We start from the raw sequence: 27,009 nt of genomic DNA on the forward strand, positions 1-27,009 counted from the left end.
TTGCATTTAACTTTTTTCTGTGCCTCAAGATGTAATATTGTGTTTATCGTGTAAAAATCTTGTGCTGGGCTTCCTAAAACGGGGAAGCAGAAGTGCTGTAGCCATTGTTTTTATTTCTTTGTTTGCTCTGAGCTCTTTTTCTCTTGCTTCTCTTGCCCAAGAATTCCTGGTGAGGACACATTTTTACTTTACACTCAGCTGGATGCTCAAGAAAAATTCCCTACGTCATCCTCAATCCCCATAGCCTCCTGCTGTTTTTACACAAGTTTAAAAACATTAAGTTACACCCTTACAAAAAGCAGCACATGGATGCTTTTGGAAAGCCAAAAAACCTGTTCAGGACCCACAGAAGTCATGTTGTCTTTTATCAGTTCCAGGTAAGTACATAATTAAGGGCATTTTACAGGTATAATAAGTTGCTCCCAGGTGTCCAGATTTCCCAGAGAGACAGTGAACAGATTTTCACAACAGAATTTATTCAGTGCATGCTCTGGGGATGCACAGGACAGAGCAGCAGTGGAGGAACTGAATAATGGCCTGCAGGTCATCCTCCACCTCATCTGTAAGAAATGAAAAGTTGCAATGACCAGAGAAGGGGCTGTTGTCTTCCTTCCACCTGTCTGCAAAGCTTGTCACATATTTAACACACCAGACTGGGAATCCTCAGGTGAAGGGAGGAGGGATGTGGGGTAACAAAACACAGTGGCCCAGACAATGCCAGTGCTCCTGCAACAAGCCCAGGAGCCACCAATAACTTCTAACAATGTCACTTGTATGTCTGGAGCTCCAATTGTACCAACACATGTGGGGACTTGTTCTCCTTGACCGCACACACACAAGTTACGTGTCAAGAGGAATCTGTATCCTAATTCAAATACACAGAAATTATGCAAAGAATGAAGCCATGCAGGTAAAAGCTACATGAAGGAGCTGGTGGCCTCTCTCAGCTCTGAAGGTTTCTCTTCTGTGCGTGCACACAGGTGCAGGCACACGCGTAAAATAAATCTGTGGCACTGGAGGAGGCAAGGGCTGCAGAGTGTGAGGAGGAGAGGGGGGATCAGCTGGGTAGTACTGGCCAGAGCTACACCACAACCAGGGGAAAACAGAAATCCTCAAGAAAGCCACTCTATTTAGACAAAAAAGGAAAGAGATAACATACGTCCAAAACTGAAACACATTGGGAAGGAAAAGAGCATTTCTGCTGGAAACGCATCCTGACAAACACCAAAGCCAACCACCATGCCTCATTGTCCCCAAGTCACCCTCTGTCCCCAGGGTCACGCTGTGGCAGGGCCTGCCAGCCAGATGGGTTTGTGGGTGCATGGGAGAGCTCAACACTTCCAGCCTGGAAATGGAACAGAAGCCAGGAAAAAGGAGAAGCGTCCGAGGTCACCAGCATTATGGCAAACACCCTCCTGCCCTCTGGTCTCCTCAGGAAGGGGACAAAGTTCCCCTGGGACTGCCAGCTGCCCTTGGCTCGCCGGGGCTGCAGCAGAGAAGGCGGCGTAAGGAGGGAGCGTGTGAATTGTCCAAGGAGTCTCCTGAGCCTACCAGGGCTGTGGAATAACCAGCGCTGACAAAAGCCTTGGTGAGGGGTGCAGGGACAGCTGAGGAAGACCCTTCAGAGCAGAAGGCCCACCAGGATGGCACTGGGGAGGAGGAAGAGGGAAAGCCCCAGGCAGGTACTGGGGGCTCCACCTTTGGGTGGATCCACACTTGTCTGGTCCGAGTTTGGCTCCAGTTCTTCTGTGTCCAGGGCACCTGCTGGAAGAGGAGAGGAAAATGTGGAGTTAGAGGGGAAGATCTGGCAGAAGAGAAACTTCCACTCATGCAGGTGTGCCATGACGTGCCCCAAGGCACCATGAGGCAGTAGAGCTCTGGTCCAGGGAAGCTGTGCGTTAGTGGGAGCAGGCTGTGAATGGGACCATGCTTCAGGGACATCCAATCAGCCCCTCAGGGTTAGAGCAAAGAGTGAAGAAAAGGCTTGGTGCCACATACAAGAGGAGGATCCGAAGGACCAGCGTGACACTGCTCCTCCCAAGCCCTCTCCATGCTGCTTGGGGATCCCTGAATGTCCGTGTGTCCATGCCAGGACAAACTCCATGGTTGCCTTACCTGAGAGGGAGGTCTGGAAATGGGGGCTCGGCCCTTTTTTGTCTTTGGAGGATGATGTTAAGCGCAAGAATGTGGGCTCTTCAGGGCTGAGGACCACTGACTTGGAGGGGGTTATGAGCTCAGCTCTATTGAAAGCTAACTTCATCTCTGGCACAGCTTGGCTGAGGGATGGAGATGGACTGGAAGAGGCTGATTTCTCTTTCCCATCCTCTTTGACCTCTTTCTTTGTTTCTGGGGCTGATCTGGGGCTGAAGGCTGTGCCCATGCTTTCTAATAAGGCTGGATCCTCTGTAGTGAAGGAGCTAAAAGGCTCTCCAGTGTCTGCCTCTGGAGACACTTCATAATCTGGGTCTATGGTGGGCTCAAAGGAAAGAGTGATCCCGGTTGCCTCAGTAGGATCAGATCTTTCTGGCTCTGGCTTTGTGGTTGTGGCTGTTTTCAGTTGTGTCCTTGCTGTTGTGGCAGGTGCTGGTGTTGTAGCAGCAGGTGTTGGCTTGGCTGTAGTGGTGGTAGATGTTGGTGTGGTGGGGGTTGGTTTGGCCGTGGCTGTAGCAAGTTTTGGCTTAGCTACAGTTGGGGTGGATTTTGGCTTGGATGTAGGGGTAGTTGTGGTGGGGTTTGGTGTGGAGGTTGTTGGTTTGGTGGTGGTTGTGGTGGGGTTTGGTGTGGAGGTTGTTGGTTTGGTGGTGGTTGTGGTGGGGTTTGGTGTGGAGGTTGTTGGTTTGGTGGTGGTTGTGGTGGGGTTTGGTGTGGAGGTTGTTGGTTTGGTGGTGGTTGTGGTGGGGTTTGGTGTGGAGGTTGTTGGTTTGGTGGTGGTTGTGGTGGGGTTTGGTGTGGAGGTTGTTGGTTTGGTGGTGGTTGTGGGGGGGGTTGGTGTGGAGGTTGTTGGTTTGGTGGTGGTTGTGGTGGGGTTTGGTGTGGAGGTTGTTGGTTTGGTGGTGGTTGTGGTGGGGTTTGGTGTGGAGGTTGTTGGTTTGGTGGTGGTTGTGGGGGGGGTTGGTGTGGAGGTTGTTGGTTTGGTGGTGGTTGTGGTGGGGTTTGGTGTGGAGGTTGTTGGTTTGGTGCTGGTGGTTGTGCTGGGTTTCAGGGGAGTGGATGTTGCCTTGGTGGTAGCTGGCTTAGTGGCAGTGCTTGTTAGGGTGGGTTTTGGTGTGGTGGGTGTTGGCTTGGCCATAGTTGTGGTGGTTTTTGGCTTGGATGCAGTGCTGGTGGCTGCTGGCATGGTGGGTCTTGGCTTGGCCATGGCTGTGGTGGCTGCTGGTGTTGTGGGTTTTGGCCTGGCTGGGGTTGTAGGGACTGTGCTGGCAGGTTTTGGCTTGGCTGTGCTGAAGGGTACCTGTGCTGGGGGTTTGGGCTTGGCTGTGGTTGGGAGTGTGGCTGGGGGTGATGGTCTGGCTGTGGTTGTGGTTGGAAGTGCAGATGTAGGTTTTGGCTTGGCTGTGGTAGACACTGGTTGTGTGGGTTCTGGTTCAGCTGTGCTGTGAACTGGTACTGTGGGTTCTGGTTTGGCTGTGGCTGTGGGTTCTGGTTTGGCTGTGGGCTCTGGTTTGGCTGTGAGCTCTGGTTTGGTTGTGGGCTCTGGTTTGGTTGTGGGCTCTGGTTTGGCTGTGGGTTCTGGTTTGGCTGTGAGCTCTGGTTTGGCTGTGGGTTCTGGTTTGGTTGTGGGCTCTGGTTTGGCTGTGAGCTCTGGTTTGGCTGTGGGTTCTGGTTTGGCTGTGAGCTCTGGTGTGGCTGTGGGCTCTGGTTTGGCTGTGGCTGGGGTGGATGGCCTTGCCTTTGCTGTCACAGAGGCCGGAGTGGTCTCTTCTACAACGAGTTCTGGTGAGAGATGAAAAGTGCCTTGGGTTAGGGCTGGCTCAGCTGACCTCAATGGATCCCCTGCACTGAGCAGGACCAGCAGAAGCCAGTGAGGGGCTGAAACAGAGGCTGACCCCTCTCAGATCACTCTGGGCTATTCCCCACTCCAGGATTCCCAACCTGGAGACATCCCATGTCCCTCACAACCTCCTGCCATGCAAGGGGCAAATAATGCTGCCTAATGGGGTACAAGCCCTTCCTTATCTTAAGGCTGTTGTCCTTTCTCCTGCTCCAGCCCTGGAAATGCAGTTCAAGGGCTTCCTGAGAGCTCCAGGAGGGTTCAGAGCTCAGACCCAGCCCAGGGTCTCAGTCCCAACAGCCCCTCCAGGGCCACACGCGGCTCTGCTCACTCACCACACAGGTTGTTCACACAGACTGTGCCCGTGGGACACGTTTCACACGAGGGTCCTTCCGTGTAGGGCTTTTTGCCTTTCATGTTACCCCTGGAAACAGAAAATGCCAAGATAAAGAGGGCGTGAGGAAAGGGGAAACACCCATCCCAGAGAGGGGGCTGATTCAGCTGGGATCTCCCAGCCAAAGCAAAACTTGGGATGAATGTAGAAAACAGAGAAAACAGGCCTTGGTCTCCTGCCATGGCCTGTCAGGGCTGTTTAGTCACCAGCCTGACCCCAAGGCAGCTAAAGCCAGGGCAGACAACTCCATGGAGCAGATCCCTCACCCCCCTCAGAACAGAGCAGGGGATGGGCACTGAAAAAAGGAATTCCATCTCACTTCTGCTCCAGATCCCCAGGAAGGTCTGCAGCCACTGGCTGCTCTTGGTGCTCTCAGCAGCTCCAAGCAAGTGGTGCCAAGGCTGGTCCCAGGGCTGGGAAGGGGGTACCCAGCTCTTCTCCCACCTCCAACCCTTCCTGCTGCTGCAAAAGGCCTTCTCCACCCCAGGCAATGGCTGCTGCCAGCAGGGAAGAACAAGACCCAGGGAGTTGTTTGTACCCTCAGCTACTGCCACCTCAGCCTTGAGCAGCTCTCGGGGAAGACAGTCCCTCCCTGGGTGTGTGCCAGGAGCTGAACCAGCCCTCAGCAGTCATAATCATGGGCCAGGATCTCCAGACAACCCTTCCTTACTCTGGGACCAACCCAAGATAACAGAAGCATTATTTGGAACTTCTATTTCTGACCAAGGACAAACCCTGCTGTGACACAAGGACTGAAGCTAGGGCATTTCCAGCACAGAAATCCCACTGAGATGCATCAATCCGTGCAGGGCCTGGGACTTACGGGGGATAATAGTTGCAAACAAGTAGGTGCATGTTCTCTGTTTCAATTCCATCGATCTTCTCACAAAAATGTGCCCCGCAGCCAATCTGATGTGTGTTTGACCAAACCACCTAAGACAAAGATCAGGGTGGAGGTGAGGGGATTGGGTGAAGGCAGCCTGTCCCCCGGCCTTAAAGACTGCTCCAAAGACCTCCTCATCCCACAGAGTGATCCCCAGATCCCACATCCCCACATTGCTTTGGCATTCAGGATCCACCACCATCTCTGCCCCTACCCAAGCTGTGAAGAAACACTCAGACTTCGTCTCTCTCGGAGAAAATCTGGCACCCAGCTCTGCTGAGCAGCTCCCCCTCCACCCCAGCAGCTGGTACCTGGGTGTAGTGGCCACACATCTGCCCGGGGACACACGTGGATGTTGTCAAGTTGTAGAATTTCTCCTCCCCATTCCAGTCTTCCACAGCAAATTCTAGTTCCAGGGTTGGGGCCATAGCAAAGAGGTTTTCTCCCCGTCGACCTCTCTCCTTGTTGTGATCCCAGATGCACTTCTCTGCATAGGATTGAGCAAGGACCTCCAGCTCCTTGTCCCAGGTCTGAAAGGAGCTCGGTGTCAGCACACAGAGAGGGACACTGGGCTCTCCAACACAAACAAGGCACTTACCAAGGACCCCTGCACTGTCTGGCCACAGTTTCCCCATCCATGAGGAAAATTGAAAACCCTCCCTAACACAGTCCTCAGGACAGGGGAGCTCCATGGTCAGTCCCAGCACAAACTAAACCTTGGTTTATGGGTCAGACAGGAGAAGGTCAGGGCACCAGCACGACCCTCACAACCTCTCCTGGAGCTCATATAACACCATGGAGCATCCTCAACCCAGCGTGAAGAAACAATGAAGTGGTGGAGGAAGGATGGAAACCCATCTTGGGTCACACCAGGGGGGCCTGGGGCCATCCCTCCTCGCCCAGGGTGGGGATAGGAGGGGAATGGGACACGTCTCTCCTGGCAGCTGTACAAAGCCTGGGAGCACACGCTTCTGGGAAACATCATCTGTTTGTCTGGAATTGAGATGCGTCTGTCTGGCTGCCAGCCAGGAGCCCCCTCTGGAGCGGCAGCAGCCCCACCACCAGCTGAGCCCCTGGCCACAGGGATGTGCAGGAGGAGAAGGAGGAGGAGGAGAAGGTGGAGAGCTTTTCTCGCAGGCATGCATGTGGGGAATCCTACACTGCAGCTGTTTGGACCATCCTTGATGGAGAGAACAGCTTGGCTGCTGGAAGGCAGCCCTGCAGACAGGGGGTCCTGAGGGGGGGACCTTCCTGGACAGAGCCAGCTGGATCCAAAAGGTGCCAGACAGGAGGGCATGTCACCATTGGGGTGGTGAGGGGATGAGGACAAGCCCAAAGACACCTGGATGTGACACAGAATTTTGGTTCACCTCCCACCATGGCCCCAAGCCACGCTGACAGAGATGGCTGGAGACCCGATGTGGGGAGCACACACCCCTCTCCCTCTGGCAGGGAGCTGGGTTCCATGAACAGGGGACTCACACCTGCAGATTTGCCTCATTAGTAAAGTGGCTTTGGGCTACAGATTCCTCCTCTTCAACTAAATATTTCCTAAGCAACCAGCCCCATGTCCCAAAAGGAAGCACGGAGTGACCTCAGCCAGGCACAGTGCCATGGTAGCAGGTGAACCCAGAGGCAAAGACAGCCCAAGCAAAGGTCCCAGGAGGGAGGTGAGGATGGTGTTCTCATGGAAAACCTCTACTGAGGAATCAGGGCTGCTGTGAGCTAAACATTTGCTGGGCTTCAAAATGAAAAAGCCTTTGGCTCCAGACCATGAGCAGGTCCTGTGTGTTTAAGCAGGAGCAGAAGCTGCAGTGGGAGCATCTCAAAGCACAGGGGCTGCAGTCAAAGATTCAGCCAGAAGCAGCCCCCACAGGTTTGGAACTGCACTGACTTAAGGACCCTGAGAGATCATTTCCCTCAGGTTTTCTCTAAAACTTTGGCTCCAAAGTCCTGATACTCTGAGTTTGCTGTGCCTGGTGGGTTTGATGAGATCATGATGCTGGGCGTTCTGTCTCTGTCCCCTCTGAGTCTGCAGCCACTGGTCAGGCCTTCTCTTCCTGAATTTAACATTTTGCTTCTTCTAATTGTTAAGAATTGCCATTTATCAGCCCACAAAGGTTTTGCTTATTCTGGGCAACTTCTGGGCCAGGCAGGGAGGTGTCCTACAAGCACAATGTGACCCAAAGAGGAAAGGACTCCAAGTCTCCATGATAAACAATTATCCTTCTTTGTGTGACTTGCAAACAGGGAGGAAAAATCACATGTGGTGCAAGATAAAACTTGATAGCCAACTTTTAATCAAATCAAGAGTCTGAACAAGACAAAAAAGCAGCATCAGCACCAAGCTTGTTTTTGGTCTTACTACAGGTCTCACTGATGTGGGACCTGACTTGATTTCCCCAAGCAAAACAGGGGATCCCGCGTCTCCAAGACACCAAGTCGTGGCGAGGATTAGGAGTGTGACGAGCCCAAGTAACTGAAAGACCTTGACTGACAAGTTGACATTCCCTCCAATAGATAAAAGTACCACCACCTGCACAGGAAAATACAGAGTGCTGTGTGATGTCCCACACAGCAGCATTCCCCCACCAGCTCTTGGCAAAGTCTCCACATCACAGCACCTGCTCATGGCAGTGCCTCACCTGCCCTTCCTGCCAGCACAGGGAGCTCCAGCAGGCACTCACGTGAGTGAGAGCTGCATCACTCTCATGAAGAGCATCAGGGGACTCACAGCACACTTAGGAACTTGCAGAAAATGATCAAAGACAATTCCAGAGGTGAAGGAAACTCTTCTCTTTAGAGGCAGTTTGGGGAACCCCTCCATTGACACCGACTTGTAACCCTACACGAGAATTGCTCTTCCTCCACTAAGGAACACCCTGATCCCTCCTTGCATTAAGATCCCGCCTTGGACCACACAAACACCCCAATATTCCTCTGTAATAAAAGCCACTTACCATCTTCATCATAGCCTTGGCAGGAGGAGAGACCTGGGAGCGATATCTATTATGCTCATCCAAGATGATCTTCTTTTCTTCATCACTCAGGGACCAGCTCAGCTCCAGCACTGAGAGCACCAGGAGAACGGGAGGAAGACCCGAGCTCAGCATCGTGCAGGCAGCTTCTGCTCTCAGCAGCCCACGGCTCTGGCAGTCAGATTTAAAGCACCTCCCAAAAGCAAGGAACACCCAACAGCTTGAAGATTGGGGAGGAAATGTATTTATTAAGAGTTTTGGAGCCATGCAGAACACACCCATCTCACATATCGGCCTTGATGGAGAGGCAGCAGTGCCAGTGAACACGCGGGGTCCTCTCCTGGGGACAGACCCTGTGCCTGAATCCTAATCCCTGGATTGGCATTCTTCATCCAGGCCTCTGCTTCTCCAAACATCAGCCATCCCCTGAACCCTCAGTTACAGGTTCTCTCTTCTACCTCCTGTTCCATTTCTCCTAATCTATAACAATACTCCCACAGCAACTGACAAAGCCCTGTTTTCACACGGGTCTTCCCCCGTCCCTGGAATTGCAGCTGCGTTAGAAACAAAGGCAGCAAGATGCAATTGCTGAGAGCAGTTTGCAGCACAGCAGCTCCCGAGACAGTCAGAGCCCACCTCAGCCAGCCCCATGTCTGTGTTGGGGGGACAGCATTTGGCAGCTGAGGAGCAGCCCCTGGGCTCCCCCAGCCTGCTGGGATCAGGGGAAAGCAGAGGGTTGATGCCTCTTCCCTCAACCGTCAGGAGAAGGGGGAGCAGGAGAGGAAGAACAGGGTACAGAGCTGAAACTGCCCCGAACAGGGGAGCTGAGAGTCTGTGGCTGCCCTCAGGGCTGGCTGGAATAACCAAACCATCAGTTCTGTGGGGACAGGCTGTGCTCCCTCCCCGCAGGCACCCGGAGGGCTCAGCATCCGTGTCCCGCATCCCCCGCTCCGGAGCCGCTCTGGCCGAGCCCCCCGGGCTGCTGCAGCCTCGGTCCCCATCTGCGATTGTGCAAGCGGCCGGCCCGGCTCCAGGAGCTGCGCTGGGATCGCAGCCTGCTCGGGAGATCAGCGGCTGGGCAGCTCTGCAGAGCAGAGCCAAGTTAATCACACTCTGCCGGCTCTGCCTCCCCCTCCGCTCCCCTCCCCGCTCCCCAGGCAATGCTTTGTCGGTGTTCCTCTGCTTTTGGACCACACGGATCAGCTCTATCACCACAACAGCTCTCCTGCTGCCCCCCAGATCTCAGCTCTGTGTATTACCTCGTTTTTCACTAGCTCTGGGGTCAGCCATACCCTCAATTGTCCAACAATTCCTGCACGTGGGGTCTGAGGCCAACATCTCACCAGGTCTTCAACTCAGGTGGTCAAACCAGACATGCCCATGTACTGCTAAGGCAAATCTGTCTCTTGATGGAGGCACCTCAACATATTTGCTGTTGTATCTCTGGAGACCTGGAGAAATATCTAGAAAAAATCAACATGGGCTCCAGCTCCTGCTGGCCAGCTCACCATAGCCTGGCTTACAAGTAGTAAGTGCTGAGAATCATAGAACCATGGAATGGTTTGGAAAGAACCTGAGAGCTCATCTCATTCCAACCCCTCTGCCATGAGCAAGGACGCCTTCCACAAGAGCAGTGCAGGTGCAGGTCTCTCCAAACATGATGTGGAGATGCAGGACCAAACTCCCCATAGCCCTTGGCACCCTGGCTGAGCCCTGCAGGGGAGAGTGTGGCAACAAGGATGAAGGAAAATGGGATACACAGAGCTTGTGAGGAAGAGCAAACAGCCCTGGAGGAGTCATCACCAGGGCATGTGGCTGATGGGGTAACGTGAGTAAGAGCTGATGCCTTTGGCAACAGCAGGGTGGCTGCCAAAGGGGTGCAGGGCCATTTCTCAACTCCCAACCTGCTCTGATGACTCCTTCTGGAGCTAATGTCTGAAGCATCAAGATTAGCAGTGCAAGGTCCGAGCCCCACCCTGGAGCTGAGACACTCGTGTCCAGCCGGCATTAGGTAAGTGTGTGTGGAATGCAGCTTTCCTTCTGCTCGCTCAAGGAACAGCCCATCCCCACACCCCGGGGACAGGAGCCACACACCGACACCTGACAGGCTCTGCTGGCTCCAGAGGCCCCACTCTGCAGCACAGGAGGGACCAAGCCTGGGTTGCTACTGACTCACGTCTCGAGGGTCTCCAGTGGGGCTGGCCGCTGTCTGACAAGGCTCCTGCACTGCTGTGGGAGTAACAGGATCTCTCTCTTCTCCCTACTCGCCTGGATTTATGAGCTCTGGAAGAGTTTATCACCTTCCACCCTATTCATTCATCCATTTTATTATTTAAAAATGCTAGGATACAAGTGTTGACTGGGAATCCCTCTGAGTTAGGCATGGTGAGAATGGGGTATTGTCCAAACCAGTATAATGAGCGCCAAGGGGACCTGAAGTGAAGGAGGCTATGGTGAGACACTCAATCAATATTGACTCATCCAATTGTGTCTGTCACCACAATGCCTCAATAGCTGCAGGAAAAGACCCATTCCCCCCAGTTCCACCTCAGCAGGTCACTAGGACCAGCAGATTCTCTAGAGAAGTCCCAGCCTCCTGCAGCCTTTCCAAGGATATGTCAAACGAGCTCTAGATGAGGAAAATGAACAGGGCTCACTTGCAGCTCTTTGACCAAGGTATCAGAACCTCCCCTGGGTAATTCCAGTTTTGCCATTGTGGCCTCACCTCTGGGTTTCCCACCCTAATGATGTAGAAGGTGTGAGCACCATTCCCCCTGGCAGCTGAAGACAGCAGCTACTCTGGAAGCTGTGCTGCAGACTGAGTCTTGGAAGATTTGGCCAGAATCAATTCCTTACCACCAGGACAAGTGCCCTCCTGTTTTAGTTTTGCAGATGTTTGCAATGGCATGGAAGGGCAAGACCTTTTAGCAAAGAGCAGCCAGGTAACAAGATCAAGAAAGGTAGGTCCTCCCCAGACCCTCAGAGGACACCGTGGGACAAGAGCACTTCCAGCCCAAACACTCTGCAGGAAGCTGGATGGAGCTGCCAGCAGCATGACCCCAAATGCAAATACCCAGCAGGGTGTGAGCTCACCACAACTGTTCTGGCCCACTGCATTCACGGCAGATTCAGGAGCTGAAGCAAAAGAACCTCCTCTCGCTCCACCTGCAGCAAACAGCTCCCTGTCCCTGCTGGAAACGGACCCAGGGATGGAGGCAACCAAGCAGGTGAGGTTCATAAAGAAGCCAGGCCTCCTAAACACCACAAATCCCACCATTTAACCAGCCCAGCTGATGGTTAATGCCTCCTCCTCCTCCTCCCACCACACAGGGCTGTAAGGACCTGGCAGAATCTTTGCCAGGGTCACCCCAGTGCCAGAGTCCCCTTTATGCCAACCCCAGAAGAGGAGTGGAAATGCTGCAAAAGTCTCCCTTGAATGTTTTGTGCATTCTCCCCTGTGCAGCACACCAAACCCTGCCCTTGCCTAAACCCCCAAAGTCAGGATGAAGCCAAGCCCCCAAATGCCCGTGTGGGCAGGCTCAGCCCCGCTGGCCCAGGGAGCAGGGCAAGAGGAAAGCGGATTTCCTTTGGCTTGGACTTTGCTGCTGCGAGGAACTCTATAAATAGGTCCTTGCACAGCAGCCCAGCTCCACAAGGCAAAGCCTTCAGGAGAACAAAACTCAGGAGTTTTCACAAGGTTGGTAGCCCCACCCCAGCGATAAAACACTGAATCCTGGAATGATGGTGGTGGCTGTTAAGCAGCAGCCTCGATGTTGTGCCTCCTTGGCTCTCAGCAGGGTGGGGGATCCCACACTGCAAAAAATCAGGGTTTGCCCAAGAGCCTTGATCTTGCTGGGAGGAGAAATGGTTTTGTGCTCTTTGTAGTGTTTCTAGGGAACTTTTAGGGAATGCCACACTGTCCTTCACACAGATGCAAAACCTGACAAGGTCCTGAAATGCTCTCTCATCTCCGACCCCACTCCCCTGTCCCGGGTGAGGAGCAGCCTGTGGGGGCTGTATTTTTATCCTCTGTCCAGAGGCCAGGGATGGGTTTGTCCCCCGAAGGCAGCTGGGCAGCAGAAATCATAGAGGTTATTTCTAATGTGATTCTTAACTCCAGCTGAAGCTGGCGGTGGAACAAAGCTCAGAGCTGTGGGCAGGGTGTGCGGGGCGAGTTGAGCTGCCCAGTTCTCAGCGGTGCCTCTCCCAGTGCCATCTGCTGGTCAGGCCGGACTGGCAGTGACCTCAGCCAGGGTCCTGCAGCACAGCTGGGGCTGCCGAGCCACCAGTGACATGTAACAGCAGCACTTGCATGTCTGGAGCTCAGATTGTACAAACACATGTGGGGATTTTTTCTCTGACCACACACGCACAAGTTTCACATCAAGCAGGATCTGTATTTAAATTCAAATACACAGAAATTATGCAAAGAATGAAGCCATGCAGGTAAAAGCTACATGAAGGAGCTGGTGGCCTCTCTCAGCTCTGAAGGTTTCTCTTCTGTGCGTGCACACAGGTGCAGGCACACGCGTAAAATAAATCTGTGGCACTGGAGGAGGCAAGGGCTGCAGAGTGTGAGGAGGAGAGGGGGGATCAGCTGGGTAGTACTGGCCAGAGCTACACCACAACCAGGGGAAAACAGAAATCCTCAAAAAAGCCACTCTATTTAGACAAAAAAGGAAAGAGATAACATATGTCCAAAACTGAGACACATTGGGAAGGAAAAGAGCATTTCTGCTGGAAACGCATCCTGACAAACACCAAAGCCAACCAGCATGTCTCATCTACAAACACCAAAGCCAACCAGCATGCCTCATTGTCCCCAAGTCACCCTCTGTCCCCAGGGTCACGCTGTGGCAGGGCCTGCCAGCCAGATGGGTTTGTGGGTGCGTGGGAGAGCTCAACACTTCCAGCCTGGAAATGGAACAGAAGCCAGGAAAAAGGAGAAGCGTCCGAGGTCACCAGCATTATGGCAAACACCCTCCTGCCCTCTGGTCTCCTCAGGAAGGGGACAAAGTTCCCCTGGGACTGCCAGCTGCCCTTGGCTCGCCGGGGCTGCAGCAGAGAAGGCGGCGTAAGGAGGGAGCGTGTGAATTGTCCAAGGAGTCTCCTGAGCCTACCAGGGCTGTGGAATAACCAGCGCTGACAAAAGCCTTGGTGAGGGGTGCAGGGACAGCTGAGGAAGACCCTTCAGAGCAGAAGGCCCACCAGGATGGCACTGGGGAGGAGGAAGAGGGAAAGCCCCAGGCAGGTACTGGGGGCTCCACCTTTGGGTGGATCCACACTTGTCTGGTCCAAGTTTGGCTCCAGTTCTTCTGTGTCCTGGGCAGAAACTGAAGGAAGAGAACATGAAGTTAGAAGAGAAGATCCTCTTCAGTGATGGAGCTAAAAGGCTCTTCAATGCCTGCCTCTACCTCTGGAGATGTGTCTAACATGGGCTCAAAGGAAAGAGTGATTCTGTTTGTCTCAGCAGGATCAGGTCCTTCTGCTCTGGCTTTGTGGTTGTGGCAGTTTTCGGTGGTGTCTGTCGTGGCATGTGCTGGTGTTGTAGCAGCAGATATTGGCTTAGCCAGAGTTGTGGTTGGTTTAGGCTTAGCCAGAGTTGTGATGTGTTTTGTTGTTGTGTGTTTTGGACTGGCTGGGGTTGTTGGAAGCATGGTGGCAGATGTTTGTTTGGCTCTTGTGATAGGTGAGTGTTGGAGGATTGGGTTTGGCTGTGTTTGGCAGTGTGGCTGTGGGTGGTGGCTTGGCACTGATTGTGGTTGGAAGTGAATTTTTGGATGGTGGCTTGGCTGTAGTTCTGGTGGCTTCTGATGCTGTGGCTCTGGTTTGGTTGTGGTGTGTACTGGTACTGTGGGCTCTGGTTTGGCTGTGAGTTTTGGCAGGGCTGAAAGAGATGCAGAAATGAAAAGTGCCTTGGGTTAGGGCTGGCTCAGCTGACCTCAATGGATCCCCTGCACTGAGCAGGACCAGCAGAAGCCAGTGAGGGGCTGAAACAGAGGCTGACCCCTCTCAGATCACTCTGGGCCATTCCCCACTCCAGGATTCCCAACCTGGAGACATCCCATGTCCCTCACAACCTCCTGCCATGCAAGGGGCAAATAATGCTGCCTAATGGGGTACAAGCCCTTCCTTATCTTAAGGCTGTTGTCCTTTCTCCTGCTCCAGCCCTGGAAATGCAGTTCAAGGGCTTCCTGAGAGCTCCAGGAGGGTTCAGAGCTCAGACCCAGCCCAGGGTCTCAGTCCCAACAGCCCCTCCAGGGCCACACGCGGCTCTGCTCACTCACCACACAGGTTGTTCACACAGACTGTGCCCGTGGGACACGTTTCACACGAGGGTCCTTCCGTGTAGGGCTTTTTGCCTTTCATGTTACCCCTGGAAACAGAAAATGCCAAGATAAAGAGGGCGTGAGGAAAGGGGAAACACCCATCCCAGAGAGGGGGCTGATTCAGCTGGGATCTCCCAGCCAAAGCAAAACTTGGGATGAATGCAGAAAACAGAGAAAACAGGCCTTGGTCTCCTGCCATGGCCTGTCAGGGCTGTTTAGTCACCAGCCTGACCCCAAAGCAGCTAAAGCCAGGGCAGACAACTCCATGGAGCAGATCCCTCACCCCCCTCAGAACAGAGCAGGGGATGGGCACTGGGCCTGGAACTTATGGGGGATAATAGCTGCAAACAAGCAGCTGTGTGTTCTCTTTTTCGATTCCCTCAATCTTCTTACAATAACTGTTCCCACAGCCAATGTGAGTTGTTCCTGCCCAGACCACCTAAGGCAGAGACCATGGTTGAAGGTGAGGTGATGGCTGAAGGCATGCTCTCCCCTGACCTTAAAGGCTGCTCCAGTATCTTCTTCATCTCCCAGTGTGTACCCCAGATCCCACATCCTCATGTTGCTTTGGCATTCAGGATCTTCCTCCTTGTCCCTGTCTGAACCACCTTCCCAAGGTCATATATTCCTGTGCCACAGGTTTCCTACCATACAGTCTACCCAGGCAGAGCATCACCAGCTCTGCTTTGGTCCTGGATCCATCCATCCATCCATCCATCCATGCACTTACCATCACCATCTCTTCTCCTCCTTGCTCTCACCCAAACTGTGAAGAAACACTCAGACCTCATCCTTCTACCCAAGACAAGCTGGCACTGAGCTCTGCTGAGCAGCCAAAAAAAGGGTTGCAGAGCTTGTCTCAAAAACGGTCTTCTCCAAAAGGCTGCTCATGGATGACAGCAGGTCCTACTCTGTAATCATGAATCTCACCTGGTTCCCTGTCCTTCTGCAAGGATTTTGGGAGGAGCTGGGGCACTGGTACAGCTCCTGTCCCAACAGCCCCTCCACCCCAGCAGCTGGTACCTGGGTGTAGCTGTCACATTTCTGCCCAGGGACACACGTGGATGTTGTCAAGTTGTAGAATTTCTTCTCCCTGTTCCATTCTTCGACGGCAAATTTCACGTCCAGGCTTGGGGCCATAGCAAAGAGGTTCTCCCTTCCTGGGCCTCCATTCTGGCCCCAGATGCACTTCTCTGCATGCACAGATCTCCAGGTCTGTGTCCCAGGTCTGAAAGGAGCTCGGTGTCAGCACACAGAGAGGGACACTGGGCTCTCCAACACAAACAAGGCACTTACCAAGGACCCCTGCACTGTCTGGCCACAGTTTCCCCATCCAAGAGGAAAATTGAAAACCCTCCCTAACACAGTCCTCAGGACAGGGGATTTCCATGATCAGTCCCAACACAAACTAAACCTTGGTTTATGGGTCAGACAGGAGAAGGTCAGGGCACCAGCACGACCCTCACAACCTCTCCTGGAGCTCATATAACACCATCATGGAGCATCCTCAACCCAGCGTGGAGAAACTATCACAGTGCTGAGGGTTCTGGGTCTGTCCCCTTTGAGTCTGCGGTCACTGGTTAGACCTCCTCTCTCTGAATTTAACTTTTAGCTTTTTTTGTTTGTTTTTTACCATTTACCAGCCCACAAAGGCTTTACTCAGCCTGGGCAACTTTGGGGAGGTGTCCTACAAGCACACTGTTACCCAAGGAGGAAAGGGCTCCAACTTTCCAGGATAAACAGCAGTCCTTCTCCTCCCCATGATTTGTAAACAGTGAGGAAAAATCACATGTGGTGAAAGATAAAATTTGATAGCCAACTTTTAATCAAATCAAGAGTCTGAACAAGACAAAAAGCACCAGTTCTAGAGCTCGGTTTTGCTCTCATTGCAGCCACATGTGATGTGGGACCTGACTTCATTTCCTCAAGCAAAACAGGGGATCCCTCATGTTCAAGGCAGCTCTGCACAAGGCAAGGTGAGGAGTATGACAAGCCCAAATAACTGACAGACTTGACCAACATGTTTGAAGTTGATGCAAATACAGAGTGCTGTGTGATGTCCCACACAGCAGCATTCCCCCACCAGCTCTTGGCAAAGTCTCCACATCACAGCACCTGCTCATGGCAGTGCCTCACCTGCCCTTCCTGCCACCACAGGGAGCTCCAGCAGGCACTCACGTGAGTGAGAGCTGCATCACTCTCATGAAGAGCATCAGGGGACTCACAGCACACTTAGGAACTTGCAGAAAATGATCAAATTCCAGAGGTGAAGGAAACTCTTCTCTTTAGAGGCAGTTTGGGGAACCCCTCCATTGACACCGACTTGTAACCCTACACGAGAATTGCTCTTCCTCCACTAAGGAACACCCTGATCCCTCCTTGCATTAAGATCACGCCTTGGACCATACAAACACCCAATATTCCTCTGTAATAAAAGCCACTTACCATCTTCATCATAGCCTTGGCAGGAGGAGAGACCTGGGAGCGATATCTATTATGCTCATCCAAGATGATCTTCTTTTCTTCATCACTCAGGGACCAGCTCAGCTCCAGCACTGAGAGCACCAGGAGAACGGGAGGAAGACCCGAGCTCAGCATCGTGCAGGCAGCTTCTGCTCTCAGCAGCCCACGGCTCTGGCAGTCAGATTTAAAGCACCTCCCAAGAGCCAGGAACACCCAACAGCTTGAAGATTGGGGAGGAAATGTATTTATTAAGAGTTTTGGAGCCCCATGAGACACACCCGTGTCACATACTGGCCTTGATGGAGAGGCTGCCCTGGGGCTGGTGCCAACAAACATGCATGGTCACTCCCCATGCCTGAATCCTAACCCCTGGACTGGCATTCTTCATCCAAACCTGTTCCTCCAAACGTCAGCCATCTCCTGAGCCCTCAGTTATGGGTCCCCTCTTCTACCTCCTGTCCTTTTTCTCAAAATCTTAGAATCCATCCACTCACATTTCCTGAGTTTATCCATGGGGATGCTATGGGACAGTGTCAAAAACCTTGTTAAAGTTAAGGTAGACACCACCCACTGCTCTCCTCTCACCCCATCCTGCTGTGCCATCATAGAAGGCATCAGATTGGCCAAGCAGGATTTCCTCTTGGTGAATCCATGCTGACCACTCCCCATAACTTCTTTTACTTTCAGATGCTTGGTGATGATCTTCTGAATGAGCTGTTCCATCACCTTTCCAGGGTTGAAGGTGAGGCTGACTGGCTGGGAGTTTCCCAGATCATCTTTCTTGCCTTTTGTGAAAACAGGAGTTACCATTTTCTGCAGTGACTGGGCACCTGTCTCATTCTTCAGGGTTTTTTAAAGATGATGGAGAGTGGCTAAAGCAACAACCTCTGCCAGCTCCCTCAGCAGCTCTGGGTGCATCCCACCATGGATTAATGGGTATTAAGCCTGCCTGGCTGATCTCTCTCAACTTTCTGTAACCAAGGGGAAGTTTTCCTTTCTCCCTCCTTCATCTCTTACTTCCAGTGTCTGGGATTCCTGATTGCTGCTCTCAGCAGTAAAGACTGAGGCAAAGAATGTGTTGAGTAATTTCACCTCCTCTGTGTCTTCTGTGCCCAGGACACCCACTGGATTCAGCAGCAGCCCCACACGTTCCCTGTTCTCCCTTTTGCTGCGGATGTATTTGGAGAAGCTCTTGTTCTTGATATCCTTTGCCAGACTCAATTCCAGGTGGACTGTGGCCTTCCTTGTTGCATCCTTGCATATCTTGAACATGTTCCTATAGATCTCTCATGTGCCTGTCCCCTTTTCAACATCCCATAAATTTTTCTTCCATTTGAGAATTGCTAGACCTGCTCTTCCATGCAGGCCTCCTGCCCCCTTTGCTTGATTTCTGGATCATGGAGGTACACAGGTCTTGAATTTGGATGCTTGAATACTGGCCAGCTTTCTTGGGCCCCCTTCCCTTCTAGAGTCCTGTTCCATGGGATTCGTCTGAGTAGGTCTTTGGAAAGGTTGAACTGGCTCTCTGGAAAACCAGGGTTCTAGCCCTGCTACTGCTTTGCTTCCCCATACAGGATCGAGTTTCACCATAACATGGTGAAAGGCAAGGCTTTCCTCAACCTTCCCATCTTCAACCAGCCCCTCCTAAGGTCCAGAAACACACCTCTCCTCCTGGACTCCTCCACCACTTGTATCAAAAAGTTATTTTCAATGATCTGCAGGAACTTCCTGGATTTCCACCTGTGGTGGGCTGTGTTGTCTCTCCAACAAATATCAGGATGGTTGAAGTTGCCCAGGAGAACCAGGACCTGTGACCATGAGGCTACTTCCAGCTGCCCATAGAAAACCTCATCAACTTCCTGCTCCTCACAGGTGCCCTGTAGTAAATACCCACCAGTGTCATCCACACCCTATAACAATTGACAAAGCCCTGTTTTCACAGAGAACTCTATCCCTGGAATTGCAGCTGCGTTAGAAACAAAGGCAGCAAGATGCAATTGCTGAGAGCAGTTTGCAGCACAGCAACTCCCGAGACAGTCAGAGCCCACCTCAGCCAGCCCCATGTCTGTGTTGGGGGGACAGCATTTGGCAGCTGAGGAGCAGCCCCTGGGCTCCCCCAGCCTGCTGGGATCAGGGGAAAGCAGAGGGTTGATGCCTCTTCCCTCAACCATCAGGAGAAGGGGGAGCAGGAGAGGAAGAACAGGGTACAGAGCTGAAACTGCCTCGAACAGGGGAGCTGAGAGTCTGTGGCTGCCCTCAGGGCTGGCTGGAATAACCAAACCATCAGTTCTGTGGGGACAGGATATGTGGAATGCAGCTTTCCTTCTGCTGGCTCAAGGAACAGCCCATCCCCACACCCCGGGGACAGGAGCCACACACCGACACCTGACAGGCTCTGCTGGCTCCAGAGGCCCCACTCTGCAGCACAGGAGGGACCAAGCCTGGGTTGCTACTGACTCACGTCTCGAGGGTCTCCAGTGGGGCTGGCCGCTGTCTGACAAGGCTCCTGCACTGCTGTGGGAGTAACAGGATCTCTCTCTTCTCCCTACTCGCCCGGATTTATGAGCTCTGGAAGAGTTTATCACCTTCCACGCTTCAAAGTTTGGCTAAAATCAACTGAATTGTGATGGGAAGATGGAGATTGTTACTGGGAAGAAAAGAAAGGAGGGATAGGCAAAGCTGTTGCATCAATTTTGTTCAGAGAACTGGGCTAAAATCCACAGAACATTTCCCAAACTGCTCCTTTTTCACAAAATGTTTCTTTATGACATTTTTCTAACAAAAGTGTTTCTGACTTTTCATTTAAAATTACATTTCTTTTAGAAAAAGTGACCTAAAAAAGGTTAAATAACCCCACAATAGCTGACATGCAACATGAAAATAAAAATCAGGAAATGGGAAAAGGGTCATTAACACTTGTATTTAATTGCAAAAATTAAAAATTTTTTATTCTTCTTACATACAAATCTCATTTATTTACACACTTTACAGGCTTTTCCCAAGTATTTACAAAGTTTGCAATATATTAAATTAGGACCATCCATAAAATTCTGCATTAAGTGCATATTCACATTCTTTTTTTTTTTTAATCCATCACTGAATTTAGTGTTCAGCATTGAAACAGTCTTTATGCATATATAGCTTTACCCAGCACCTCTGAGCCTTTAGAATGTGGCTCCCCTCCCCAAGACAAGGAGATAATGCTAAAAATAATTCACCTGCCATTTGAATCTCCAAAGCAAAGGGAAATCCAGCATCTCCCTTGTCTAACTCAGCAGGACACTAAATCTGCCCTTTACAAGGAGGAGGTTCCTGAAGAGGAGGGTATCGAGTTCTACCTATAAAATTTACCAAGAGGACAAAGTTTGGTTTGCAGAAAGCAAAAGCTCTGTGTACCCACCAAAATGGCCTCATCCCAGGAAATGCTCAGTTCTCTTGTGGGCCACAGGGCTGAACATCTACCTGGGATTGGGGTGTGTGGAAACTTCCCTCCTGGAGGGAGGGAACAAGAGGGTTTCAAGGCAGAAGGATACCCTCTTCTGAGACACTGGTGTTTACAGAGCTCACATCTCTACCATGGGATGCTCCCCTGCTCCCCATCACCTCCTGCTGCTGCTGCAGGAGGCCACGAGGGCAGGGAGGTGCTTTGATCCAGCCCAGTTAAACCAGCTTCTCCAGAACACTGCAAAAACAGGTCTGGTGGGAGAAACTGAGGTCTGGAGACTCACGGGAAATCTGACTCAAAGCTCTCCAGAGCCTTGCAAAGAGACCCCTCGGGGGAATCAATGTGTGCAATAACAGTGGGCAGGGAAAAAAATGAAAAGGAACAAAGAAAGCAAAAGAAAGAATCAATAGAAACTGCCAGCTTGGCTCCCTTGGGGGCCACTGATTTCCTGGTACTGAAGTAAATCATAATAATCCTTTCTCCTCCTTTCAGTTACCCTGAGTTCAGGACTGACTGACAGCACTGGTCAGTGACCCCTGCTTTGGGGAGCAGCTTTAAACCACGATCCTCCTGCCCAGCTGACCAGGACAGCCCGTCCTTCCAGCCTGGCAAGTGCAGAGGTGACCTCTCCTCACCTCTGCCCACTGAGCTCGTGGGTAGTACCGATTTCTGGTGTGATTTCAGAGCAGCTTTACAGCCTTGGGTTGTGGGGAGAGGAGGAATCAATCTCCCAGCTCACAGGCAATGAGCTCTGAAGCACACAAAGGGATTTTAAAATGTGCTGACTGGGAACCCCTGTGAACTGGGCAGAGTGGGAGTGGGAGATTGTCCAAACCAGCACAGAGCGTGCAAAAGGGAAGTTGAGGTGAGGGAGACTACAGTGGGACACCCCCTCCATGACATCTGATCACGGCTGTGAAACCTCAGTAGCTGCAGGAACAGCCCTGTTCCCCCCAGTTCCACCTCAGCAGGCCCCTAGGACCCCTTCTCTAGGGAAGTCCTGCAGCCTTTCCAGGGACTCTGTGAAGCTGGAGCTCTGGATGTGGAAGATGACCAGGGCTTAATTGCAGTAAAGGTATTAAATCCTCCCTTTTGCCATCCCAGTTTTGCCATTGTGGCCTCACCTCCAGATTTCCCACCGCGGCTCCTCACCTGCCCTGGCATGTGGAAGGTGTGAGCACCACTCCTCTGGCAGCTGGAGACAGGAGCTGCTCTGGAAGCTGTGCTGCAGACTGGAGCTCTGCACTTCGGCCAAAATCGGCTCTTTATCAGCAGGAGAACTGCCCTCCTGTTTTAGTTTAGCAGCTAATTCCTTACAGCTTTTGGAAGAGGAAGAGAAAATATACCGGAGAGCTTAAAAACAAATGATGTAAACTCCGAAGGGAGCGAGGCTGGGACATATGCAATGTATCGCTGAGACAGAGCTGGAAACTTATGCAGAGCCCATAAAGTGCACTTGGAAGGCTGCTCTGCACACAGGCCAGACTCACCAGCTCCTGTCCAACCAGCTGCAACTCTTCGAGGAAGGGAGAAGCACTAGTGAGAGCACTTCTGCTAAACAGGCACAAACCTGCCCCTTCCTCCCCCTCCTCCCCCCAGTCCAAACAGCAACTGTAAATAGATCCATTTTCTCTGCTTCTTCTCCAAAGAGCCAGACAGCCACAATAGCTTAAGTGTGACTCTCAAAATCCAGGCATTTCACAGACACTTGGGAATTGTCTCCGCAGCTCTTTTACAAGTTACAGTCAAGGACACTTAGCAGTGACAGTGTCACTGAACCGCCGCAATCTCAGCAAGAACGGCTCCAGCAGCAGCTTTGAGCCAATGCTTTACAAAAATGGGTCAGATACAAAACCAGTAAGAGGTGAAGTAACCTTGTCAGCCTTTGAATTTGATTTGAGAAGCTGCCAAAGTGTAAATAGCAACAGTCACTAATGAGGCCCTAATTCTGCCATCACCAAACTCCCAAATTTCCATTAAGTAAGACCCAGGCTTTAAGAGGAGGGAGAGGGGTGGTGTGTGTGTGTGTGTCTTGGCATGTACAGGATTGAATGTAGTGTCATGAGTGTGAAATACACTCCAAGCAGTGAGAATACTAATGGAAGTTTTATTAGTCCAATTCCCTTTAATACTTTGCAACAAATTATATTAGTCCTTTTCTATCCTGAGAGAGCCAGACTCTCCCCCTTTGGTTCTACTAGATCTGGTGTGTGTCCAGCACCGAGGGCCATGCACAGACCAACACAGGTGCTGGGCTTGCTCTCGCTGTTTTGACAGGAGAAAAACAAGGGTTATGCATAGAAATGATTGTAGTGTCAAGGCCTCAGACTAAATTCTTTGGAGCAGGAACTGTCCTCTGCCTTTTTCTTGTACAGGAGCCAGTGGTCATCCCACTTGGCAGCTTTTGTCAGCTCCTAATCAGATTAGCACAATGTTTGCTCCCATTCTCCTCAAAAACAAAGGCTGGACAGACATTTTCCAATCTGTCATTTTACATGTACCTAAAATATTTACAGAGAAAAAGGCTCTTGCTCCTGAGAACAGAGTTAACTCACTGTCGACCAAAACCCCTCCCAACTCCATATTAACAAGTGTGAGAGTATGTCCTGAACTCCAGCCCTGGCCTATGAGTTCAGCCTGACACATCTGTAAATGATCTTCAGCAGTGGGATCAGACCCAAAGGATCAGACTTGGAAGGGACTGGAGCATCCGCAGCCTGCAAACACCGAACCCGAGCCTCTCTCAGGGCACTGGAGACAGCACTGCTCCAGCAGCAGGAAACAAGCAAAGGCAGCTTGGAAAGGACCCAGGAAAAACCAACGTTCATTCTCAAGACAGAGTTCCAGGTCTGGAAGGAGTCAATACAAAAATATGCCAGGGAAAAGGGAGGTTTCAGGTGCTCCCAGAGGTACCATGGGCTGGGAACACAGGCAGTGCCTCCAAAAACAAGGAGCAGCTGAGAATGGCTGTGCAGCCCTTGGTGTCTGAGGTGAAAGTTGGACAGAGCTGCTCTCTCCCAGCTCCATCAAGAACTCCTGCACTGCCAGCACCACTAACACGTGTTTGTTGGTGTTTTTGCAGGAAAGGAAGCAGAGGTGAAGAAAAACACAATTACCATTTGACTCACTCACAACTTGCTGACAGAGAGCTGCAGAAGGGTGACCACAATACAGAGAGGCCTGAAGGGATTCTTTTGGTACTAGAAGGATGAAGTGGGTGAGAGTTTCTGCCCTCAGGCTCAAGGCTTTCCCCAGCCTGGGAGCAGGAGCCAAGATCAGCTCTGCAGGGCTCACACACCTGCGGAACTGAGGGAGAGTGGGATGCATCACCAATTCCTTCCCTTTATAGAACTGGCCTGACTACACAGGCTCAAAGCTTCCTCCTCAGGAGGAATGTACACAGAAATGTCACACACCCCATCCACTCCCAAACCCCCCAGGAAGTTTCAGAAGTGCCATAATCCATAAAGAACACAAGGTGAATCTCATCCTGAGAAATCCATCTGCTGCTCCTGGAAAAAAACCCTTTGCTGCAAACCCAGGGCTTACCTGAGGGGACAGGGAGGGTCATAAATAGCTTGAGCTTCTCCCAAAATGCATTTGAGGAAAGGCAAAGGATTACCTCAAGGGTCAGGAAAATAGTCACTTTTAAACACTGTAAACATGCAGGGTGGCAAAGCTGCCTGCCCCAGTTGCCCTGGCTCGCTCCTCTCAAGACGTTGCCTTGGCTTCAAAGCTGAAAGTCTTCTTGTCCTGGGAACAGCTCTGTTTTCCCACCCCACCATCTTTAGCTGGCAGCTCCATCACAAATCACCACTGGCTGTGTCCCTCTGGCCATGAAGCTCATTGTCCAGTGATCTGCGCTGGCATAACCTTGGGAAGAGGCAATGGAGAGGCTGTGTTAGATGAATCCATCCTTAACGAGCGCTCCCATTTCCCAAGAAGGGATGTGGTCATGCTGGAGCTCTTTGCAAGGACACTTCCCTCAGTGGGCACTGGCTTTCTAATACCCATTGTTTATCCACACTGCTCAAGCTTTGAGCACCCCTGGTATCCCAGTGTTGGTGTTCCAGGCCACAAACTCCCAGTCCAGAAGGATCACTCCCTGTGCTGTGGCAAGCAGGCACACACCAGTCTGGAGGTGGCAATGGCACAAACCACCATCTCAGGTATCAGACTGAAAAGACCCAGCTGGAAGCAGTCTCCTGATTCCAAGGGCTCTCCCAGTCCCTGCATGCCACAGCTCTGGTACTCACCCAAATCTCCAGCTTCCAGCTCCACCTTGAACATCTCACAGTGTCCTCTGCACATGTCCAGAGGTGCAACAGTCAGGGTAAGCTGCCCACTCCCAACAGCGAAGAGACTGTGCAGGCTGTAGCTCTAGGATGGGAGGAGAGGATTTCAAAAGCCTGGTCAGCTTTCCTTGGCTCTGTCTGCCCAAAGCAGGGACAAGTCACTGCCCTGCAGGCAGGTGAGACAGAGCAAACAACACATTTGCTGCTGCCCCAGTTACCAGCGGATCACTGAATCTTAGCTGAGGTCAGCTACATGCAAGGGTTCTCCTCCCCTCCAAGGCAAGGCAGGGCTTGCACATCCCCAAAACTCAGGAAAACAGAGGAGGAGATCAGGCCAGAAGCCTGAAGTGTTTCAGAATGAGTAAGACTCACTGCCAGGAACAGCTCCTAAAATGCAACTCTTAAAGGAATTCTGCCCAACTGTGCACAAAAGCACCTCACCCAGCTATAGCAAGGCCAGACACATGAATGGAGCAGGCAAGGGGTGCTGGAACAAGATGATCTTTAAAGTCCTTTGTTTCTGTGACATCTCCAGCCGCCAAGGGAGATGGGCACAGGGTATCTCCTGTCCCAAATTAGACACAACAATCTTGAGATGCCACTTCACACACAGATGGACAGAGCTGATACAATACCAAATGCTCCTTTTCAGGACTATATCAGCTAAAAATACCCTGCAAATCCCACAAAAACTCAGAGCTGCTGGGAGACAACTCACAGACAGGAAGAGAATGTCTCTGGAATTAATTTCTCACCTTATTCCCCAAATCTGGATGGCGGATGAGGAAGCAGCTCTCCAGGGACACTGTCTTGGGGAAGGACAGCAAAGAGGAAGCGGAGAAAAAATCCTGCAGAATCCGAGATTTATTCACAGACTTGTTCCTAAACAAACCAGCCCATATTAAAGAATCATCATACAATGATAATGTTTGCATTTAAAAGCTACTTTCCAGATAAAATTCTTGCCAAACATTCATGCTTGATAAACAGCATGACAAACTAGCCCTGGGAGCCAGGAGCAAAATTCAACCTCAGTCTCTAAACCTGTGCTCCTTCCCACCTTCATCAGGGCTCCTGCACCAGGACCATGTAAAGAAGGAACAAACAGATCCTGATGGATACCTGAACTTCATTATCCTCTCCCCTTAAAACGATCCAAGTCATTGACCAGATCCATTAATTACAAAAGGTGCAGAGAGGTGGCATCATGGCATCATACACAACCATAACTGAACCCACATGGCAAGGCTAGGGGGATCCAAAGCTATTCTCTAAACCAGGAAATGTAACTAGAAAAGGCCAGGTGGGGCTTGTTATTTTTACATCCCTCTCTGGGGGACTGACATGATTAATTCTTCTGTACCCTGACCATCTCTCTACCATTGCTTGCTGTGAGACCTTAGAGAGCTCTGAGTTGTTCACACTAAAGGCTTTAGCAAAGAGCTTTTAGTTAACAGTGGCAGGATTAGAGTTGGCCATATTTTCTGCACAAGACTAAACACATATTGCAGGATTCTTTGACTTTTCATTACTTCTCAGTGTTTGCAGAAGTCACGGCATCTCTTCTCAGTCAGCACCAGTGGTGGAGGATTTCCACTGAGCAGAGGTGATAGAAAAGTGAACGAGTTGCCTTATGTGATCAGATCACAGCCCAGATGATTTACAGCCTGAAGAACAGGACCAGGCAGTCCCTGAGATTTTATCTTATAAGGGAATTTTAATAATATAAGGGAATTTATCTTATAAGGATAATTTTATCTTATAAGGGAAGCAATACTTGGAGACCAAGCCACAACCCTCCATTTTTAGTGCAGAAGTCTTGTCCTCAAAACAAATCAGTGCAAGCAAGCAGAAGCAGCCTGTAGCCCTGTATACTCCTGTATGCCTTCCCTCCAGTTAAACTGCAACTTGGAACCACTGGTGGTTCACACAGGCAGAGCCTGAGCACCCCTGCAGAAAGGATGTGTCCGTTTTGTCTGACTCACCAGGGAAAGAAAAATGGACAGCTCCATAATTCAGCTGAATTTTCTTCTATTATAACCTCTGCCAGTTCTGGATCCTGGGACTGAAAATGCTTCAGTTCTTCATAGGAGAGATGCTGCCCTGTCTTAAAGAACATGAAACAAAGATAAATGCTGTGCCCCCAGGGTTGCTCCCTGCTTCCATTACCCTCCCACTAGAAAACATTCAAGAGCAATAACCATGTGGATTGCTAAGTGTCCAAATACAAT

General features: G+C 51.3%; 2 protein-coding genes across 11 annotated transcripts in view; both read right to left on the reverse strand.

The window, feature by feature from the left end:
- Positions 1-348: 348 nt before the first annotated feature.
- PI16 (peptidase inhibitor 16) lies at positions 349-8,550 on the reverse strand. 2 transcript variants are annotated; one of them, XM_023942068.2, is made up of 6 exons: positions 8,229-8,550; positions 5,580-5,798; positions 5,209-5,318; positions 4,327-4,415; positions 2,116-3,933; positions 349-1,764 (listed from the first exon to the last, which is right to left on the reverse strand). In XM_023942068.2, the coding sequence occupies exons 1-6, from the start codon at positions 8,526-8,528 to the stop codon at positions 1,622-1,624; spliced, it is 2,679 nt and encodes an 892-aa protein (XP_023797836.2). In that variant the 5' UTR covers positions 8,529-8,550; the 3' UTR covers positions 349-1,621. The 2 variants fall into 2 exon arrangements, with proteins under 2 accessions (XP_023797836.2, XP_023797837.2); XM_023942069.2 differs by having other exon boundaries at positions 349-1,761; positions 8,229-8,534.
- A 4,072-nt stretch (positions 8,551-12,622) lies between these two features.
- C24H6orf89 (chromosome 24 C6orf89 homolog) overlaps positions 12,623-27,009 on the reverse strand; it is a 32,347-nt gene continuing 17,960 nt past the window's right edge. For 5 of the 9 annotated variants that reach the window (XM_086862234.1, XM_086862235.1, XM_086862236.1 and 2 more), the window contains 4 exons: positions 26,764-26,885; positions 25,534-25,660; positions 24,740-24,863; positions 19,939-24,356 (listed from right to left, as the gene is read on the reverse strand). In XM_086862234.1, coding sequence (XP_086718360.1) covers positions 24,271-24,356; positions 24,740-24,863; positions 25,534-25,660; positions 26,764-26,885 — 459 coding nt within the window. In that variant the 3' untranslated portion in view covers positions 19,939-24,270. Of the gene's footprint in view, positions 13,580-14,533; positions 14,623-15,598; positions 15,804-17,020; positions 19,686-19,938; positions 24,357-24,739; positions 24,864-25,533; positions 25,661-26,763; positions 26,886-27,009 lie in introns of those variants that run through there. The other 4 variants (XR_015279095.1, XR_015279097.1, XR_015279094.1 and 1 more) reach the window with 3 other exon arrangements.

This window comes from Cyanistes caeruleus, chromosome 24 (assembly GCF_971803275.1).
Source record: "Cyanistes caeruleus chromosome 24, bCyaCae1.hap1.1, whole genome shotgun sequence".
NCBI lineage: Eukaryota > Metazoa > Chordata > Aves > Passeriformes > Paridae > Cyanistes > Cyanistes caeruleus.